Genomic DNA, 23,020 nt, shown 5'->3' on the forward strand with positions numbered 1-23,020 from the left:
TAGTTGAAGGGTCAGTTACGAGGGGACACAAGTTAAAAGTGAGGGATAGGAGGTTTAAGGGGGATTTGAGGAAAAACTTTTTCACCCAGAGGGTGACGATGGTCTGGAATGCACTGCTTGGGAGGGTGGTGGAGTTGGGATGCCTCACATCCTTTAAAAAGTACCTGGATAAGTACTTGGCACGCCATAATATTCAAGGCTATAGGCCAAGTGCTGGTAAATGGGATTAGGTGGGCAGGTCAGGGCCTTTCATGCGTCGGTGCAGACTCGATGGGCCAAAGGGCCTCTTCTGCACTGTAGTGATCTGTGATTTTGAGTCACCAGAACTCCACTCCTCTTCTTTGAATAATGTCTTTAATATCCAACCGAGCAGGCAGATGAAGCACACCTTCCCCACCACACTGAAATGGCAGCTTAGGTTATAGATGACATGTTGATATAAATAGCAGGGATGAAATTCTTCCCACCTTCTGACTTCAGTGCTAACCAAGTTCAGAGCCAAGTTGGGTCTGGAGTAATAGAATATTATCCCCTAATTATTTACATTTTGTTTGCTCTCTCAGCAATTCTTTAGAATTTCTTCTCCAATATTTGGCTTGCAGTTTTATTTACCTTAGTACTTTCATTATCTCTCCTTCACGGCTCACTCTGTTGGTTGTACAAAATTACATTTATCTTTTGCATTTAATGACTTGTTCATTTGTTTTAAAATGATGTCCTTCAAGCATTCAGTTGGCATTTTTTTAAAAAGCAAATAAAATGAGTGCAAAGCATGGCCCTGTTTGTGAAATGGGAGCAAAATGAAAGAGTGCGTTTTAACCTGATTTGATTTGATTTTTTATTGTCACATGTATTAATACGCAGTGAAAAGTATTGTTTCTTGCGCACTATACAGACAAAGTATACCATTCATAGAGAAGGAAAGGAGAGAGTGCAGACTGTAGGGTTACATTCATAGCTAAGGTGTAGGGAAAGGTCATCTTATACGAGGTAGGTCCATTCAAAAGTCTCATGGCAGCAGAGAAGAAGCTGTTCTTGAGTCAGTTGGTACGTGATCTCAGACTTTCGTATCTTTTTCCCGACAGAAGAAGGTGGAAGGGAATATGTCCAGGGTGCGTGGGGTCCTTGATAATGCTGGCTGCTTTTCTGAGGCAGCAAGATGTGTAGACAATGTCAATGGGTGGGAGGCTGGTTTGTGTGATGGACTGGGCTTCATTCATGACCATTTGTAGTTTCTTGAGGTCTTAGGCAGAGCAGGAGCCATACTAAGCTGTAATACAACCAAAAAGAATGCTTTCTATGGTGCATCTGTAGAAGTTGGTGAGAGTTGTAGCAGACATGCCAAATTTCCTTTATCTCCTGAGAAAGTAGAGGCATTGGTGGGCTTTCTTAACCATAGCATCCACACGGAGGGAACCAGGACAGGTGTTGGTGATCTGGATACCTAAAAATCTGAAGCTCTCAACCATTTCTACTTTGTCCCCATTGATGTAGACAAGGGCACGCCATCCCACTACGCTTCGTGAAGCCGATGATTATCTCCTTCATTTTGTTAACATTGAGGAAGAGATTGTTGTCATTGCACCAGTTCAGCAGATTCTCTATCTCATTCCTGTACTGTATCTCATCATGGTTTGAGATCCGATCCACAACGGTGGTTTCATCAGCAAACTTGAAAATCGAGTTGGAGGGGAATTTGGCCACAGTCAAAGGTGTATAAGGAATATAGTAATCAGAGGAGTAACCAGAGCTTTTTGCTACAGTGGAAAGCAGCAGCTGAAGCAGGGCTGATGTGAGGACCAAGTGCAAGGAGCATTTAGATGGGAAGAATGACTTGGGCTCAAATTCAGAAGGGGAATGCAGGCTTGTATTGCGCGAGTGAGCGCACTTTGGGCTGAATTTTACAGCCCTGTCGCTGGCGTATCTGAAGGTGAGGAGGGGCTCATGAAATAAAACAGACGTCTTGCCCACTTCCTGCCTGCTCATTCCCAGCTTGTCTCCCATATTACAGTGGGTGGGTAAGGTGGCAAGCAGCCTCCCCACCTTCGGACCCATTGAGGCCCTTGAGTGGCAAATTAATGGCCACGTGAGGACCTCATTTCAACTCCGCCACTATAATAAGTGCTGCAAGGGAAGGCATGTTAAGAATCGTGCTGATGTTATCTGTGAGAGTGTCTCAAGGCCCTGAAGGATAACTCCTGAAACATTGGTTTTGGTGGTGCATAATTATTTGGAATAATGTGAGGAACAGTATACAAAGCAGTGAGAAACCAGCCCCATCATGTGTCAACAACTAATAAAGAGTAATTACTAAAGTAAAAGAAAAACATACAAAAAGAAAGACGAACATACACTCTGACACTTCATTATATTGATAACTAAACACACGGTTTTATCTGAAATTACTACTTGTTCCCAAAATATATCCACATTTTCTTAACTCACTGAGACACCCCTTTTCCCAAACAACATTCACTTTAGTAACTCTATAAATCAAATCCAGTTAATAACCACCACAAAATGCTCAGATGACCATGTCTGGGAAAATACACAAAACTGCATCTTTTAGAGGAGAATATCTGTAGTCTGCCCTGGCTCAATGTTAGCTGGAACAGGTAGTTCTGATTGTCGATGGAACTGGCCTCCCTGGAGTTGGCCTGTCCGACTGTTGGATGGAAGATGAGCCCACTTCCCTAATGAGGGTGCTAGCAGTTCGGTCTCTTTGATATTCCACCCAGTGGATTTGGTTGTCTCTTAAATTCCTTGGCTTTAGAAGTTACCATTTGCATAGCCCCACTGATTCCCGGGAAGTAGTTTTCTGATATGGAAATTCATACCTCAATTTCTCTAGACATCTGCTAATCTTGTTACTGGGCACATCATATCTCATTATTCCTCTAGACACCTGTTAATCTTGTTACTGAGCAAATCACATCTCATTATTTTTCTAGACACCTTCTTGTTAACTTCCCAAATTTGTAACAGGCAGATATAAGGTAGGCAGCTTTCACCGTATAGGCTGTTGTCAGGCAGGATTGCGCGGGGGAGGGGTACATTCTTTCAATGCCCACTGGAGGCACCCACCCGCCTTCCCACCCCAAGGTCACATCCCACTTGAGTGCCCCCCCCCTCGCCACCACTTGCTGGGTATGCCAGGTAGGTCCATCTAAAATCTCAGACTTAGCTGAAGTCCAGGATCCATCAGTTGTCGTCTTCAGGGACTGCCTGTTTTCCCAGCCCTGGCCACTACTCAACTATGATGCTGCTGCAGTCCTAAAGGGAGGTGGTGGCATAGTCACTGGACTGGTAATCCAGAGACCCAGGGCAATGTTCTGGGGACCCAGGTTCGAGTCCTGTCACTGCAGATGGTGAAATTTAAATTCTGCAAAAATCTGGAATTAAAAGTCTAATGATGGCCAGGAAACCAATGTCCGTTGTTCTAAAAACCCATCTGGTTCACCAATGTTCTTTAGGGAAGGAAATCTGCCATCTTCACCTGGTCTGGCCTACATGTGACTGTAATGTGGCTGACTCTTAATCAGGGATGGGCAATAAATGCTGGCTCAGCCAGCGATGCCAATGTCCCATGAATGAATTAAAAAATAATGGTGGGACTTCCTCCCAAATAAAAGTAAAGTTTATTTATTAGTCACAAGTAGGCTTCCATTAACACTGCAATGAAGTTACTGTGAAAATCCCCTAGTCGCCACACTCAGGCACCTGGTCGGGTACACTGAGGGAGAATAGCATGACCAATGACCTAACCAGCACATCTTTGGAGTGTGGGAGGAACCCGGAGGAAACCCACGCAGACACTGAGAGGACGTGCAAACTCCACGCAGATAGTGACCCAAGGCTGGAATTGAACCCGGGGTCCCTGGCGCTGTGAGGCAACAGTGCTAACCACTTTGCCACTGTGCCGCCCATCGGGGGCAGAGGTCCTACTCTGACTCAATTAAGGCTGCCCCCACCGCAATATCGCTGCTGGGGGCCGGGGGAGTGGTGGGACGTGTTGCTGTTGAGTGGAAGCATAATGTGTGCAGGATAATTCAAGATGTGGGATAATACAATGAATTATGCGAGTTGAGTTTCTTAACCCAGAATATTAGATTGCAAAAGGGGAAGGTGTATTCAAGGGCAAGTGTTCTTGACAGCCACACCAGGACATTCCTGTAAGCGCACATAGGAATGGCAAGGAGATTTTAGAATGAATCAAAGGTGAGGAATGGATATGTTTGTGATTTCTCCGCTGTTGAATTTTTTTTTGGTGTGTTTATTGGCAGAAATTCTATTTTTAGGGGAGCTAAAATGGTAACTGGACCTCGTATTTACCTCTCTTGCTGCAATGCAATTGGGTAGAATTTGTTTTAGTCATCATCCCTGACTAACTATTCCCAGCTGGAGTTGACAATCTTTCATCTTTTGTTAGTTATTAATACGATTGCTCACTCTCCCCTGGATGGTGACAGTTCGGATGTGAGTGGTGTGGGCTTGTTTTTCAGTACCTCTGTGGGATGAATGGGACCACGACCATATGTACAAAAACAGCTCAGTAACTAAATTGGACGCCGTGACTGACTTGTCAAAACAAGCCAGTGCTCCATGTCACAAATCACGGCGGTGCGCCGCAGTGAAATATTGAAAGTGGGAATCGCTGTGGCATTTGCCTAAATTATACAAAGCAGCTCTTTATTCCGAAACGCTGCCAATTCTAGCAATGCCATGCCAGGAATGCTCAATAAAGACTGTTAATGCATTCAAACTGTGCACAGGTTTGAGTCAGGTCAACTGAATGCAGTGCGTGAGATGTGGGAGGCTGCTGTTGCAGATTACGTGAGCTTGATGAATAAACATGGTGAAAATAGGCAGACTCTCAGACACACAGGCAGTCCTGCCACCCTTTCTGCAGAGTGAAGATTGAACGTGTTGCATAATTCACTGCCCATTAGGATTCATCTTGCTTCTGATCACGAATGCTGCTGCCCCAGTCTATACACGAGGTCATGGCTGTTGGGCCTTCAGTATGGATGAGTGTTGTGTGTGAATATACGGCACAATGTGTGTGTGTGTGTCATGCAGCCATGGTTCTGTTGTTGCAAAGTTAAATGCATCTGGTCCCAGTGGTATCTTCATATTAACAATCAATGTTGCGTTGGGATAAATCCTAACTAAAAGAAGTGACTCGTTTAGGTGACAAGTTTGTTATAATTTGATTTGTTTATAGAAACATAGAAGCATAAAAGATAGGAGCAGAGGAGGCCATTCAGCCCTTCAAGTCTGCTCTGCCATTCATCACGATCACGGCTGATCATCCAACTCACACACATTGTGCCTAATCCTGCTTTCTCTCCTGCATATAATGTTGTACTGTTGTACAAAGGGCACTTAGACTTTGTATTGTAAACAGAAAAATGCTAGATATATTCAGGTCTGATTAACGGTCACTGGCCTGTGACATTAACTCTGCTGCCCTTTCCACAGACGCTGCCTGACTTGCTGCGTATTTCCGGCCCTTTCCATTTAGATGGGGAGACGGCCAGAAAATTCCAGCCCTTGTTTTCAATCTGTATATTCACAACTTCTCCAGTCCTGATTCATACCTGTTTTGCTTAGAGCTGAAGGACAATGTGTGCCAAACAGTTGACACACAAAACATGACTGAAACACCATGACAAAGATAATCAGGCGTCTATGTGCAGGAAATATGCCACGTGGAAGATTTTGAATGCTGTAGATATACAAAAATGTATTATTTGTGACAGAGTCACTATTAAGATGTCACTGCAGTGATTTGAGGTCACAGGGTATGGTCTCACTTTGAATTGTATTGACTTTGGGTCTCTACGTCTAAGGGACTTTTTTTATTACTATCTTGTTTGAATCAATAGTGTGCAAGCTCCTTATATTAATTTTCATTGTTCTTTATACCTTTAGGATAATGACGTGATATACTACAATGCAAAAGATGACCTAATGAGTGTAAGTATGAGTTCAACCAGTGGGTTTGAATCATGTACTATTCCAGCAGAACAAAGAATGCTTCTTTTGTTCAGAGTCAGCAATGAGTTTGAGTTTTCATAATTGATTCAATTTTTAAAAAACTGCACTGCTCTCACTGACCCCTTGAAAGAAGGATGTTAATATTGCTATCTTGCCACGATTAAGCCCATGCTCTATTTGTAAGCGAGAGCAGCTAATGTTAGGGCATTATTCTTCAGTATCTATAGGAACTGATTTCCAACTGTGAGGTGGGAAGGGAAAGGGAGTCTGTTCCTGTGTTCTCTGGGTCTTGTTGATAAATTAAAGAAATACTGGCTCCATCTGCCTCCTTTTAATCTCCAAATGAGCATTGATTTATGACGAGACGGACACCCTTTCAACGTATTCTATGTACGTATTCTATTCAATAAAGTCTGTAGATTAAGCAAGAACCGCACTTTCTAAATCAGCAGCAATAACACCAAGTAAAGCAATGTCAATATTGACAATACTGTAATTATTAATGATGTTAACACTTATCACAGCTCTCGGAGATAGTGAACAATAAAGCTCTTTGCAGACTGATGTATGAGTTCTAAGGTTTCCCTGGTGCTACAATGGTCTACAGTGCTTAGAGTCATAGAGTCCTACAGTGCGGAAGGAGGCCATTTGGCCCATCGAGTCTGCCATGATCACAATCTCACCCAGGCCCTATCCACATAACCCCATGCATTTACCCTAGCTGGCCCCCCTGACACTAAGGGGCAATTTAGCATGGCCAATCCACCTAACCCGCACATCTTTTGGACTGTGGGAGGAAACCGGAGCACCCGGAGGAAACACACGCAGACACAGGGAGAACATGCGCACTCGACACAGACAGTGACCCAAGCCTGGAATCGAACCCGCGTCCCTGGTGCTGTGAGGCAGCAGTGCTAACCACTGTGCCGCCCTTACTGTTGTCCTTATTTAGGTTCCCAATAATGGCTAGCGTCAGTTACTCCAGATGACATAACCAGTTACCTCTTCTGTTGGAGTTGCTGCAAAATGTGGCGTGCATCCTGTGTTCTCCTAGGTGCGAATGGACCTGACACTGGAAGTACTGAAATGCCAGAGATGGTCATCATTTATATGACTATTTACATATACACAGCAGCGCAGTGATTTCCAATATTACCCATTGGCAGGGAAAATCTTTACACATAGAGACATGTAATTGGGCATGAAGCAAACATCTGCTGTAAAAGGTCAAGGCAACCTTTCCTTCTTTGTGTAGGCTCTCTTATTTATCCCTCACCCCAAAATACTCTTTGGCTGCTTATAATGGCTTTACCCTCCGGGCGAAAGAGCACTACAACTGAATTTCCTGCAATTATACTCGATCAAAACTGACGTTAAATTAAGCCTGAAATCCTTGGTGCAGCAGAGAAGAGCCATTTTACTCGATCTACAGCTATATTTTTGAGCAATTTGTATTGTCACTGAGACCAGCACTGTCCTTTCCATTTCTATGAATGTGTTTTTATGGCAATGGTCTAAATCGTTTAAAAAATTGATTAACTTCTGATTGCATGTTCTTGTCCAAACTGTGGTTAATATGAATTGGCTACTTAAATTTTCATCCTTGAGAAAGGAATCTTGCGTTGTGAATTCAATGATACACTTGACGAGGATTTTGACTTGCTCCCATTTTTACACTTCAGCCGACATTAATGGGGTTGACAGGAAGTTTGGGTGCAAATTTTGGCTTTGACAAAATTGGGTATAATTTCCCGAACATGTGCCCACAGGAATTGCACGCCGGATTATGAATTCAATTTGGTGTACTGAACACCGTTGAAGCAGCGTTCTGAGAAATGTTGGAGAAGTTATGTGATGTAGCCTTTTAAAACTCCATGTTTCAGTCATTCTCTTTGGTAACAATGTTCATCATTACAGATTTTAAAGCGAGAACGAGGATTCACGAAATTCCAGGTTGTGTGGATTTACTGGATCGTAGATCTAGCAAATTTAGCTTAGTTAGATTTAGAACTATCATTAGGTAGAACAGCCTACAGTTTTTTTTTCCTCGATTTAATTCTGGAGTACTCCCTGAATAATTTTGAAGACAGTGCATTCCTTCCTTTGTGAATTTTCTGTGCTGCAGTCTGGAGATGCTGTCTCTCTGTTTAGGATATGTTTCCAAAGAAGTTTATTTGTTAGTCACAAGTAGGCTTACATTAACACTGCCATGAAGTTACTGTGAAAATCCCCTAGTCGCCACACTCCGGCACCTGTTTAGGACACTGAGGGAGAATTTAGCGTGGCCAATGCACCGAATCAGCATGTCTTTGGACTGTGGGAGGAAACCGGAGCACTCAGAGGAAACCCATGCAGAGACAAGGAGAGCGTGCAGACTCCACACAGACAGTGACCTAAGCCGGGAATCGAACCCGGGTCCCTGGCGCTGTGAGGCAGCAGTGCTAACCACTGTGCCACCATGCTACCATTGTGCCGGCCAAAGGGCCACAGGGCTTCCATCATATTATCCTAGTGCCCCTTCTTCACGTCTGAACCTTGTAGTGAGTTTCAACAAACTGCCTGACTGTTAATGGCATTACATTGGAACTCCGATTCTACCAGGGAGAGTATCCTAACACAGGGCTAAGCTCAAAGTCTTTCCTTGCACCGTGTGCTGCCTGCGAAGTGGAACCAGGCTGGATATCAGCAGGAACGCTGAGGATTCAAGTGGCAGAACCCACATTTGAGAACATATGCATCTTTTTAACCGGCACATTGTCAGGCGGTAGTTTGCATGGTTGGATTGCCAGCAATGTCAAAGGAAGGAATGCAGGAAACTTAACAAGACAAAACAAATCCTATCCAAATTGAGAATTTGTAAGTGTTCATTTTCACTGTGCATAACTGGGAACCCGGACTCGCACCACTGAGGAGCTTTAAATGTTAGCAAATGTGAGCAGCCGAGCAATCTTACACGAATTGGCGATCGTTCCTTTCCTTGTTTGAGTGAGGACTGTTCTTGGGAGGAAATTAAGAATTAACAGGAAAAGAAAAAAACTGTCAGGTCTTGCAGCTTTCAGGAAAAACAACTGTGCAGATTTAGTTGTTTTTTTCTTGTGATTTGAACCACTTAGCTGCAATTTTGTATTAAATGTTTTCTCATATCAATTTTGATGGTTCAATACAAATGACGTTTATTTTTACCAACATGTTTGTGCTTTTATTGTTTCTGAAAGTATTCTGTGACAAAGATTTACTTTTTTAAAATCAGCGGATGAGTCTTTGATTTAGCCATTTTAAAACACTCCAGTCCTAACAAAGAATGTGTAGATAGATTATTTGTTGGATTGCTGCATTATTTGGCTTCCAGCTCTGGAGGCAGTCACCTCCCACCCCCTGCCCCTCCCCCCAGTACCTCATAGGAGAGAGCCCTCTATTCCCAGCTCCCTCCTATGCTTATTGTTGTAACATTCCCTTTAAGGGATATAATTCTTCTTATTTATTTATTAGTGTCACAAGTAGGCTCACATTAACACTGCAATGAAGTTACTGTGAAAACCCCTGAGTCGCCACATTCCGGCACCTCTTAGGGTACAGATATAGGAGCGGAATTAGGCCATTCAGCCCAGTGAGTCTGCTCCGCCATTTAATCATGGCTTGTAAGTTTCTCAACCCCATTCTCCTGCTTTTTCCTGGTAACCTTTGATCCCCTTACCAATCAAGAACCTATCTATCTCTGTCTTAAATACACTCAATGACTTGACCTCTGGCTGAAGAAATTCCTTCTCATCTCAATGCTAAAGGGTCGCTCGCCCCTTTACTCTGAAGCTGTGTCTTCGGATCCTATTTCTGATCTCCTTTGCCTTTTTACTTCATTCAACCACACTGAAATAGTGTTTTAAAAATGCAACTTCCCGTCTCTACTCCTGTATCTGTGGAGCTGTATTTAAGTAAAGCTATACAAAGTTGAACAACCTCCACAATTACTATCTCCCATTAGAAAGTGTCGGCGAGAGAGATCCAGGAATGAACTATAGCTTTGGACAAACTCCTAAGTAGTTTTTGGTGTTGACTGACATTATGGAGCTTCGTAAGAAGTCTCACAACACCAGGTTAAAGTCCAACAGGCTTATTTGGTAGCAAATACCATAAGCTTTCGGAGCGTGCTGCTCCTTCGTCAGATGGAGTCTGACGAAGGAGCAGCAAGCTCCGAAAGCTTATGGTATTTGCTACCAAATAAGCCTGTTGGACTTTAACCTGGTGTTGTGAGACTTCTTACTGTGCTTACCCCAGTCCAACGCCGGCATCTCCACATCATTATGGAGCTTCCACAGTGCACAGTGAACCGAGTGGCAATGTTAAACATACTGATTTCAATAAACTGTACATTCCCTTTAATATCCAATAGTAACCAAAAGGTGAATCCTGTGGCAGCATGACTCACAGCACACTGCAATTTGCTGTAAGAGCTTTCAGGTCATAGTCAATAGAATCCTTTCATGTAAAATCCTTTTCAAAGGATCACCTGCAGACTGCAAACATTGTGTGGCAGTTGTCTGTCTGACTGGGAAAGGAATTTTGTAAATAGAGTACAATTGCGTCCTTTCTAATCTCCGCATGTCTGGGTCGCACCTAATTTGCTCATTGTTTTCTCCATGACCAGAGTTTAAAGTTTATTCGGATGATTTAAATACAATGTGAGAAGGAATATGTTATTAACAAATAAACAGTACAGAAACAGGCCATTTTACATGACCAGCCGAGGCAGACATTTCCGCTCAACTTGAACTTCCTCTCCTCTCCCCCATGTAACTCTTATCAAGAGAACCTTCTATTCCCTGCTCCTTCCTATGCTTAATGTTGTAACATTGCCTTTAAGGGACATCATTTTTATTATTTATTTATTAGTGTCACAAGTAGGCTTACATTAACACTGTAATGAAGTTACTGTGAAAATCCCCTAGTCGCCACACTCTGGCGCCTGTTCACGTACACTGAGGGAGAATTTAGCATGGCCAATGCACCTAACCAGCTCGTCTTTCGGACTGTGGGAGGAAACCGGAGCACCCAGAGGAAACCCACGCAGACACGGGGAGAACGTGCAGACTCCACACAGACAGAGACCCAAGCCAGGAGTCGAACCCGGGTCCCTGGCGCTGTGAGGCAGCAGTGCTAACCACTGTGCCATCAGCATGACATCAATAGAAGGGAAGCATGTCATGAGCTTGGAAAGAACCTTGATTAAAAGACTGCATCTTTCCTCAGACTTTCTTTGCAAAGCTATATTCCAGAAGGGGAACAATAGTCTCTTCCCCATCACATTCTCATTTTTTCACAGCTGCCATATTCTTGTCCACTCATGTAACCTGTCTATATCTCTGAGACCTTTCCATAGCTGACTTTCCCAAATAACGGTATCTAACTAACTTAACTGTACCTAACTAACAGTACCTGTGCAATCCATAATAATGACTTAGATACAATGTATCTAAGTGTAATGTGTCTAAGTCATTATTATGGATTGCACAGAGTTGAAGCCCCAGCACTGATCCTTGTGGTACCCCACTATCCAGCCTGCCACCTGGTTTTGGTTTCTACTTTTGGTTTCTACACATTTTTTCCTACTTTTGGTTTCTACACATTAACCAATCTTTAATCCATGCTAATATATTACTGCCAATGTCAAGAGACTTAATTTTGAATACCATCTTATCAAATGTCTTTTGAAAATCCAAATACACTATATCCAATGATTTTCTCTTATCTACTCTGCTAGTTACACCTTCAAAACACTCAAACATGATTTCCCTTTCATAAATTTGTGTTGACTCTGGAAAATCACAATAAGATTTGCCAAATGCCTTGTTATCACCTCCTATAGTTTTCCTGCTACTGATCTCACTCTAACTGTGTTCTCTCTCCCTCTGTTCTTGGATAGCTGGGTTACGTTTGATACCTTCCAGTTTGCAGGGACCAGACTATAGGGATTTCTAACAGATCAAAATGAATCCATCCACCATCTCTGAAGCCACTTCTTTTAAAACCCTAGGATGCAGGCCACCAAGTCTAGGAGATTTGTTGGTTTTTAGTCCTGTAATTTTTCCAATTTTATTTCCTAACAATAATTTATTTGAGTTGCCTAAAGATACTTTATTGGTTTAAAAGAATCCCTACAGTGCAGGAGGAGGCCATTCGGCCCATTGAGTCTGCATCGACCACAATCCCACCCAGACCCTATCCCCATAACCCCATGTATTTACCCTAGCTAGTCCCTCTGACAGTAAGGGGCAATTTAGCACAGCCAATTCGCCTAACCTGCACATCTTTGGACTGTGGGAGGAAACCGGAGCATCTGGAGGAAACCCACACAGACACAGGGAGAATGTGCATATTCCACACAGACAGTGACCCAAGCCGGGAATTGAACCCGGGTCCCTGGCACTGTGAGGCAGCAGTGCTAACCACTGTGCCACCGTGCCACCTGAAAAAGCCTTTGGCTGGAATGTTACAGCTGTTCACGCTGGTGGGATTTTCCCATCCGGCTGCAGTGAACGGAGATTCGGCTGGCCATCAAATTCTCCGACTTCACTGCAGCGGGAGCGTGGCGTGAACAGCTGGTAAGATTGCACCCTTTGTGTCTTTTTATGCGTTGTTGTTGTCCAACTGACAGGATGTTCTGAGTTTAGTATTCATGGGAGGAGAGTTGTCTGAAGTATAACCTGGTGTTGTTAAACTTCTTACTGAAGTATAATTGCCAGTGAATTGGGCAGAATGGTCTGTTTCTGTTCTGTACATTCTGTGTGATAGTGTCTCCTCTGGATTGGTATTTTTCTTCCCTCTGGGGTATCTCTGTTCCGGCTCCCAGTATCTTCTTTGACCAAGAGAGTGGGAATGCCCTCCATCCCCTGCTTGCTGCACAACTAGTTGCTACAAGAAGCATCTCTTTGCATTTGAGTAAAAATAACAAACTATGGCTAGGGAGGCTTCCTTCTGTGTGAGCCAAAATTTTAGGTGGTTGTTTTGGGATATCAAGATAAAACGATCACCAATTTAGAATTTTTTTTTCTTTTTGCTTTTAAAATGGAAAAATAAAAATGCAACCATGTTGGTATATTTGTAAAATTTTAGCTTGGTTCTAAAATTTTCTTTCTGTTGTGATTCTATTGGCTTACAATGCCTTCTGCATTGCTTTTCATGCATCATTACTATCCAACCAACAGGGCGTTATGTGCCTGGAATTCATGGGTAAATGACCCTTGTATGGCAAGAAAATTCAGGCATGAACAATGTGACATAATGCTTAAATTGCAGCTGTGGTGTCCTCATAGTCCAATAATCATACGGGAAAAAGATACAAGGTTGTGTCAGAGACTTCGAGCTGCAAGGTGTTCACTCTTTGATTCTTCTTCCCCCCTAAAGTCTGAAAGAAATGAAACCCGCCCCAGGATCAAACCTGATTTTCAGTTGAACCAAGCTTTCCGCCGCCGTGTGGACTTCAACCACACAGCTGTCCACATCCCCACAGACATCTACGAAGGCTGTAAGTATTCTCTGCTCTCTTATGTGTTGTAACACATATTTAAAAAGCACCAAATTTCCTTTGGTACGTGATTGCTACTCTCGGACAGTTCTCGTTAAAGATGGCAGGCGCAGTATAAAGGAGGTGGTGATACATAACGGAAAGGCCATTTCTGAATAAGAGTAGCAGGATTTTTATTCCAGCTTGCTATTTGAATGGTGGTATAGATTTTGAATATCACCTGGAAGATTGCTCAAGAAAGCTCACCTGCATTAGAAATGGTTGGTCTTTGGGTTTATTTACTTTCTATTCAGATTATGATGGTTATCTGGCTATTGAACAGAGCTTTAAAACTGGGAGATAAGAAACTATACAGTAAATATATTGATGGTGTCTAAAATGAATGGAGGTAGTCATCTTAAACACTTTGATTGATGTAAGGTTTGCCATTTTTGAGAACTAATGGCATTTAAAGTAGATAAATCAGTTCTCCACTTACCCTGCACTCTAAGATAATGATTCCTTCAAATGTGTACTTCATGTGACATTGTGCACAAGTGTTTTTTTTCCCCTCTAAATGCGATACAAGCTATTCACTAGGCTTTGGTAAAAAGAATCTGATTTAATGTTTATTTAATCCACTTGCCTATGAATTCCTGTTCAATAACCATTTTCGTTTTCTCTGCCAAACAAGTGATACTTGAAGAATATTCTGTTGGAGGGAAAAATCCCAATGCTTCTTTCATTCTGCATAGAGTAATAGAGATGCACAGCATGGAAACAGGCCCTTTGGCCCAACTTGTCCATGCCGACCAGATTTCCTAAACTGAACTGGACCCATTTGCCTGTGTTTGATTTGATTTGATTTATTATTTTCACATGTATTAGCGTACAGTGAAAAGTATTGTTTCTTGCGTGCCATACGGACAAAACATACTGTTCATAGAGAAGGAAATGAGAGAGTGCAGAATGTAGTGTCACAGCCATAGCTAGGGTGTCATCAACTTAATGCAAGATAGGTCGGTTCAAAGGTCTGATGGCAGCAGGAAGAAGCTGCTCTTGAGTCGGTTGGTACGTGACCTCAGACTTTTGTATCTCTTTCCCGACCGAGGAAGGTGGAAGAGAGAATGTCCAGGGTGCATGGGGTTCTTAATTATGCTGGCTGCTTTTCTGAGGCAGCAGGAAGTGTAGACAGAGTCAATGGATGGGAGGCTGATTTGCGTGATGGATTGGGCTACATTCATCCTTCTAAACCTTTCCTATCCATGTACTTGTCCAAATGTCTTTTAAATGTTGTAGTTGTACCCGCCTCTACCAAATCCTCTGGCAGCTCATTCCGTATACGCACCATCCTCTGTGTGAAAAAGGTCTGCAGCGCTGACTGCTGGTTGTTTTGCATTGCAATGTGAAAGAGATGTATTTTTGCATTTTCGAGTACGGTGTCAAACTTTGTTAAGCATTTCAAAACATTGGATCTCAATCCATATGTAAATGTGAAAGTGGCTGGCAATCATTCTTATCCTGCTCAGCTTGGAAGTTTCAGTATCCAAATATTTGAGTGTAAAATGCAGAGTACGTACCACCTGCTGTGGTGCGAATTGAGAATGTTACCCCAGGGTGCAATAATATATTTATACAGTGGTTTGCTTTTCATTGTAATTAATACATTAACATGAGTCTTCAGTACAGCCCTGTAGTGAGAAGTTGCTGATATTTCTTTCCTTGTTTTTGCACCAGTGAACTTGCTTTATATTGCGATGGCAGTTTTGATGCAAGGAAAATCGCATTTGCTGATCAGTAGTTCAAAGCTCTTGAACCTTTCCAAGTATATTTTAATAACCACTGCCTCTTCGACATTTCTGTGTTGCAACACAATTTCTTGCCACCTTCCAAATAATATATGGAGCTTTTGAGAAGCCATGGTCCGAGCACTGATCCCTCTTACGCTTCACCAATCATTCATTTCCAACATGAATAATTAAATATTCTATTGCCGAGACAATTTTCGAGCCAGTTCACTATTTCCATGTTAATTCTCTGACTCGACTTTGCTGCAAGAAGTCAATAATGCCGTCTCCACTCTCTTCATAATAAGACGCTGAGCCGATTGATATACTCTGCTGTCAGTAACAGAACTCCAAAATACCTTCGGGCACTTGGATTCTGAGTGTCAGTGGTGTGCTAGCCTCAGTAAAGCCCCAATTCTCATGCAGATGAGGAGAGAGCCTCACATAGGGCAATCCTAAGAAGATGAGTGAATAACGGGACAGTTGCTCCACAGGCTAAAACACAAAGAAAATAAAGATGCAGGCGAGGCCTTTTCACTTCACTTAGGCCCTTGCTTTTAATGGTAGATTGATGTTTTGTGTCTGGGTTTGGAAATGTTTTCTCCCAAGAAGAGACAGGGGAACCTCTGGGAACACACTGTGACCTTTTTAAAGCTCTAGTCCTTCAGACAGCCATGCCTGTTTATCTAATGAATGGTATTCAATTACAGCAAACAATAGATATCATTAAATGTATAAATTAAGAGTCTACAGGGGGAGGAAAGGGGGCTCACTCATTGAATAATTACTTGTGCACATATAAAGAGACACTTATTATACTGGTGATGGGTTGTAGAGATATCATAGAATCCCTACAGTACAGAAGGAGTCCATTCAGCCCATTTGGTTTGCACCGACCATAATCCCACCCAGGCCCTACCCCTGTAACCCCACATATTTACCCTGTTAATCCCCTGACACTAAGGGTCAATTAGCATGGCCAATCAACCTAACCCGCACATCTTTGAACTGTGGGAGGAAACCCACGCAGACACGGGGAGAATGTGCAAACTCCACACAGACAGAGACCCGAGGCCGGAATTGAACCCGGGTCTCTGGCGCTAGGAGCAATACGTTTGTAATGTCTCACTTTGTGACTAAAGATTGACTTCTGATCGTCTCCTTCAGCGACTGGCTATTAGAAGTATAATATCACTATGAGTATACATAGGCGGCACAGTGGTTAGCACTGCTGCCTCTCAGTAAGAAGTCTCACAACACCAGGTTAAAGTCCAACAGGTTTATTTGGTAACAAATACCATAAGCTTTCGGAGCACTGCCTCTCAGTGCCAGGGACCTGGGTTCAATTCCGGCCTCAGGTCACTGTCTGTGTGAAGTTTGCACATTCTCCCTGTGTCTGCGTGGGTTTCCTCCGGGTGCTCCGGTTTCCTCCCACAGTCCAAAGATGTGCGGGGTAGGTTGATTGGCCATGCTAAATTGCCCCTTAGCACGGTAAATATGTGAGGTTGTGGGAATAGGGCCCAGGTGGGATTGTGGTCGGTGCAGACTCAATGGGCCAAATGGCCTCCTTCTGCACTGCAGGGATTCTATGACATTTCTCTGTGGGGGAGCAAAGAGACATATCAGACTGGTATGTTTCCAGCTTAGACACTCTCCATCATTATCCATTCGTAACACCATTGTCCACCTGTAAGGCTCCAGACTCCTTAGTTTGAACATATCTGGAGACACATGCATTCAATTCTGCAAGATTAATGAGAAAGGCTATGGTTATCACAATTACCTAGTCCTGAAACCAGACTGGTGAACCATCTCCAGAACTACTATTACTTGTATTTTATAGTGCCTTTAATGTAGCAAAACATCATGTGATGCTGCACAAGAGGATTATGAAGCATAATTTGACTCAGAACTACCGTACAAGAGATATTAAGTCAGTCTGGACCAAAAAGTAGCTTTTAAATCACATCTTGAAGGAAAAAAGAGAGGTGGAGGAGCCTGAGCTAATGGTCTTGGCTGTTGAGTGCATGGCCACCAGTAATGGAGCCATTCAAATCAGAGATGCTCAAGAAGCTAGAATTGGAGGAGCACAACTATCAGGGAGGGCTGTGGGACTGGAGGTGAGACGGGCAGGAGCGAGGCCATTTGAAAACCAACATTGAGGAGTTGCTAAACCAGGAGGCAACACTGGTCAGTGAACACGCGAGTGCTGGGTGGATGGGACCTGGCGAGAGTTAGGATATGGACAGCAGAGTTTTGGATGATGTCAAGTGAGGGTAGAAGGTGGAACGCCAGCTTGGAGTGCATTGGAATAGCCAAATCTAGAGGTAACAGAGGCATGCTTGAGGGTTTCAGCAGCAAATGAGCTGAGGCAGAGGTCAACACAAGTGGAAAGATGTGGTCTACATGGATGTGCAGATGGAAACTCAGCTTTGAGCTGAATATAACACCAAGGTCATGGAAACTCCAGTTTGGCTTCAGATAATTGGCAGCGAGAGGTGGAGTCACTGGCTGAGGATTGGAGCATGTAATGGAAGCCAAAACAATGGCTTACGGCCCTTAATATTTAAGTTGAAGGAATTTATGCTCATTTAGTACTGAATGGGAATGGCTGAGTTGTTGGCCATGAAGGTTATGGCTGCCTTGAAATTTTATATGATAGATTCCTTCAAAGGGACTGCCTGGGGTCTCTATCATATCTCTCACCTTTCTTGTAGGACTCTGTTCGATTGCTGGCCTTTTCGGTTTTCCTTTGTAAAGAGTAAAGCAGCACCAAAAAGCCCACAACTTCAACAGTGTGGAAGAATGGTGCAGTGTATCTGGCTGTACTCATGTGGCAACAGTGCCCTCCACCCCACCAGTGAACAGACAGGGCTATCACTCTGCAAATGCATCATTTTTCCGTGTTCAATCAAACTGAATGCCCACTGCTACCCTGAGAGCTTCCTTCATCCTGTGGAATCCCATGATGGGACAGATTATTTGAAGGATCATGAAGATTAGAGGTTGCTGGGGGATTAGGGATTCTGCTACCCGTTCCCCATCTGCCTTAACACTTTTGTGGATATGTGTTGAAATGTTACTGAAGTTGCTGCTGAGTGCTGCATTATTCATAGCTTGCGTTGTGAACTTGCTGTCATTATTTTTCCAGTAAGAAGTCTCACAACACCAGGTTAAAGTCCAACAGGTTTATTTGGTAGCAAAAGCCACTAGCTTTCAGAACAGGCTGTTCCTTCGTCAGGTGGGTGAGAGTTCTGATCACAAACAGGGCACAAAGACACAAACTCAATTTAAATTAATCAATTTAAAAGCAGTAAATTGAGTTTGGGTCTTTGTGCCCTGTTTGTGATCAGAACTCCCACCCACCTAATGAAGGAACAGTCTGTTCCGAAAGCTAGTGGTTTTTGCTAGCAAATAAACCTGTTGGACTTTAACCTGGGGTTGTGAGACTTCTTACTGTGTTTACCCCAGTCCAACACCGGCATCTCCACATCATTATTTTTCCAGCAAGGGTTGGGCCTGTTGTCACGTTTCTAAATTTTGGTCTGTAGTGAAATTCTCTAGTGATGATAATGGGACACTCAGCCTGTCCATGGGACTTGCCTTTTTGGTGTGTGCACAAGTCATAAATGTGAAGCCTGAATTGGAAACCTCTGATTTATACATATCAAAAATGTGATACAGAACGACTTAAATAAACGTAATTCACCTTGCCAAAAATAACAATTCCCGCTTCACTTTGACATATTTAAAATGACATAATAATCATGATGATAATCAACTGACCCTTCTTTTACCCTCTCACAAGCAATCTCAGGTCAGCCTCTTTATTCTACCTTGGCAGTCAATAGTGAGTACCTTTTTTAACCATTCTTCCTATTGTGAAGTTCAGCCCAAATCAATTTCTGTTTTACTCCCTAAAGATAGGTCTGCCCTCTCACAGCTTGCACAGTGCATCAAACTGGTCCATCAAAGTTTGACTCATCTCTCCAGCTCCATTTTAAAAAAACAATTCTTCCTTTTAACATCAACCTAAAGGCATCAGCCATGATTCAGTTCAGCCTGTTACATACCCATTTTTTAGCTTGTATAGTTATATTGAGGTAAAAATGCTTTTCATTCTAGTAACTTTTTCTCCTTTCCCTCCTGGGAACAAGCTTCTTTCAAAATTTCAGACTCTAAATAATAAAGAACAAAGAAAATGTTTTATTCATGCAAATCACCTAATTTTACTCATGGGGAAGTCGATGTCTCAATATCCTGTCTCTCAGTGGTCCTCATTCAAATTGTGAATGGATTCTTCCACAGTGAGCCTGATGAGTCAGTTTTGGTTTCAATGCAGCTTGAAATCAGAAAATTGTCTCCTCGCATTTAGCACAGACACAGGGATGTTCCCAAATTAACTTGCCCATCTCAATCAGGAAACTTTATTCATTCATTTTCTGTTTCTGAGACTTTGCTGAGCATAAATTGGTGACTATTTTTGCCTTTTAACAATGGTGTGCACACTTCAAAAATAAATCAGGTTGGCTGTGGAACATGTTGGCACGTCCCAGTGTGATAGAAATGAAATTTGCCCTTTGCGAAAGTGAAATCAAACTGTTTTATAAAGAATTGACAATCCTGCTCGTTTTCTGAACTCGTGTATTAGAGAATCCAATGGCTATTACACCGTGTCTCCAGACATGGACCTAAAGATGGAAGAAGGCACCCAAAAATAAGAACCTTGTTTATATAACTATCAGAATTGCTTTTGATGTGGCCCTCCATAGCTCCTGTACGTGTATCTGTGTTGTTAAATATTTTGCAAATGGCATCATACAGTTCCAGCTCATAAACATTACATCCTGTCGTCACAATTTTTGGTTGTGCTTATGTGCAAACATTGCTCATTAAATTTTGCCATTATCCATCTGTACTGTCGATGTGAAAAGTAACTTGGCGTGATTGCACTGCACAATTGAGGACGCCGTTAGGAATTGGGGGGACAATTTCCCAGCATTATAGTTGCTCGTTCCCACTGGGGATCCGGTATCACAGCTGGTAAATTTCAGGAAAATAGCCATCGGTTTACCAATTTTCAGAAAGTTCAGGAGAGCAGTATGAATTAATTATAATTCCGATTATATTTCTCTTACATAGTTTCAGATTTACAATGTGTTCTTCAAGAAATGCTCCCCTCTCCACCCCACCACATCCTGCACAGTGTTGATGTCAGTATAGTTATTGCTATGTTCTGTCAAGTTTGGCTGGAATCCTCGATGTGGGGTTAACATGATGGTAACTCGACAGCATTTTCTAATTTTCTTGCACTATTGGTGCCTGAGGCTCCATTGGCAGCCAACGCGGTTAATAAGACTCAAGGGACTAAGTTAATCAATTTTCTGCTTTGAAATGCAAAGTCTCGTAGGTCAGTCATTTGTAGAGATTAACAAAGACTTCACTGCCTTGGGCAACAATAGTAATGCATCTTTCATAATAACTTGATGTGGAATAATCCAGATTTTACAATAATGGTGATAACTGTGGTTCGAACTATCTAACCAGAATATGCTTTGTATAATATACTGAAGTAACAAAGAGAGAGAGGATTTAAAAACCCTACTTAAATACTGTAAACGCAATGCTCCATGTGATGAAATATTGTGATAGCCATTTATGAATAGGATACAGAAGTCTTGTTTCCTGACTGAGAGAATCATAGAATCCCTACAGTGCAGAAGGAGGTCATTTGGCCCATCGAGTCTGCACTGACTCTCTGACAGAGTATCTTTCCCAGGTCCTCTCCCCCACTCTATCCCTGTAACCCCACACATTTACCTTGGCTAATCCACCTAACCTACACATCTTGGAATGCTGAGGGGCAATTTAGCATGGCTAATCCACCTAACCTACACATCTTTGGTTGTGGGAGGAAACCGGAGCACCCGGAGGAAATCCACGCAGACAAGGGGAGAACATGCAAACTCCGCACAAAAATTCACAGAATTGAACCCAGGTCCCTGGCGCTGTGAGGCAGTGGTGCTGACCACTGTGGCACTGTGCCGCACTAATTCACAACACTGCGACGTAATAGAGTTGTATGTTCAGATTACTGGTGCATTGCTCTGGATCCAATCATAGCTTATTTTCTAATTTTAATAAAACTGCGGCATGCCTACTACCAAATAAAAATAAAGAAATGTAATGGAAGAGATGTGTATACTCATCTGCACAGCATGTTGGCATTTATAATAAGCTATCATACAATGTATGACAAAGGCAACATTTAATTACTGGCCTATTTTGAACTGGCTAAATTTATAATTCCTTTGTCCGTTTTGGATGAAAATTACGCTCACCAAATGTTGCCGCTGTGATTTCTTTTCACATAATTTGGACACTTATCCAATTTTACCCGTCAAATTTATTTCCTCTGGTTTTTTGACCTGCAATGTACTCTTGCCCTTTAAGATTAACTTTGTACCTTGAGGGCATTTTTCTCTCATTAATTTCTTCCTGCTTACTCTGCTGTCAATATGCTAACTACTCCTATTCAATAGCAGTAAATTTGGATCTTTAGCAAATACCATTCATTCTCCCATCATTCTGCTCTGAAGGAAAGTTTAATCGATGCTAGGAATTATGAGTAGGAGCAGTTACCAATAATTAAAGCTGTTTTGTCCTCCATGCTAGTTGGCTTGAATATGTTTCACTAATGTTCAACGTTGCTATTTCAGTGGTCTCAACCAAAATTGTTTGGCAGCAATTCCATTAGAATGCTTATGTTGTATTTTTGAAGAGAGTTGTGAAAGTTAAATGAATGTACAACGTTCAGCTTTGCCCACAGTTTGCTGCTGTGCTTTCTGTTCTCGATTGAAAGCTAATCTGTCTGAAATGAAATGCAGTTGCAATTTGAAGACATTAAACAATGAAGGCTGCCTGATTGTCTTCTCTATCTGAGGGAGTTAACGCTGTCACAAGAACCTGTGTTAATTTCATTCTTAATGAAATCTTACAATGTTCTGTTTGAGATTTTCGGCAGATTTAATTGTCCCGTGTAAAACTGCCCCATTTCCACCTATTTATTTCCACCCTGTGTACAAAATCTCAAGGTACATTAAAGCGAACTTGGCAACACGATGCTGCAGTGTGTTACAACCCCACAGATCAGTGTCATGGGTGGGTGCCAACATGAGCCAAGGTTTCCTTGGGCCACATTCCAACTGGAGCCCAAGGGCAGCAGACGGGCTTCTGCCAATGCCTCTCGGATTTTGCTGTCAGACGACATTTGAGAAGGATGCGGCTGATGGTTCTTGTGCCAATTTTCCTCCCACTTTCTCAGCGCCTTTGTAGCTTGTGCTTGGTCATTCTCCAGGGGCATTAAGCTACGATCAGACACCCACAGGCCTGGATTTTATGTCCCTCCTCACCAGCACCCACCCTGCTGGGCATATGTTTGGTTGGATGGGAGGGGTGGGAGCACATAAAGCATGTCGGATGGCTAGCCTTCCACCTCCCCTCCCACCACTGAGCTGAGTCCTTTGCAAGTTAGACAGGTGCCGAAATTGGCAGCCTGCCCGCCATTCTTAAATGAATAGTAAAGGTAAATTAGGCTTGCTGGAAAGCCTGTTGACCAGAATAATATGCTGCCCATGCCTGAATGGGGTTGTCAAAAATGTGTCACTGTGAGTAGTTCTCAGCTCAGAAAAATAATGGATTTTGACATCTAGAATTGGCCTTCCAGAATTTTGCT

At 42.7% G+C, this 23,020-nt stretch overlaps 1 protein-coding gene across 2 annotated transcripts in view; it reads left to right on the top strand.

Moving 5' to 3' along the window:
* Positions 1 to 23,020, top strand: part of LOC144507961 (voltage-dependent calcium channel subunit alpha-2/delta-1) — a 669,448-nt gene that overhangs the window by 268,838 nt on the left and 377,590 nt on the right. For both annotated transcript variants that reach the window (XM_078235568.1, XM_078235569.1), the window contains exons 5-6: positions 5,935 to 5,979; positions 13,399 to 13,519. In XM_078235568.1, the coding sequence (XP_078091694.1) occupies positions 5,935 to 5,979; positions 13,399 to 13,519 (166 nt within the window). The remainder of the gene's footprint in view (positions 1 to 5,934; positions 5,980 to 13,398; positions 13,520 to 23,020) is intronic.

The sequence above is a fragment of the Mustelus asterias genome, chromosome 19, assembly GCF_964213995.1.
Source record: "Mustelus asterias chromosome 19, sMusAst1.hap1.1, whole genome shotgun sequence".
Lineage (NCBI taxonomy): Eukaryota > Metazoa > Chordata > Chondrichthyes > Carcharhiniformes > Triakidae > Mustelus > Mustelus asterias.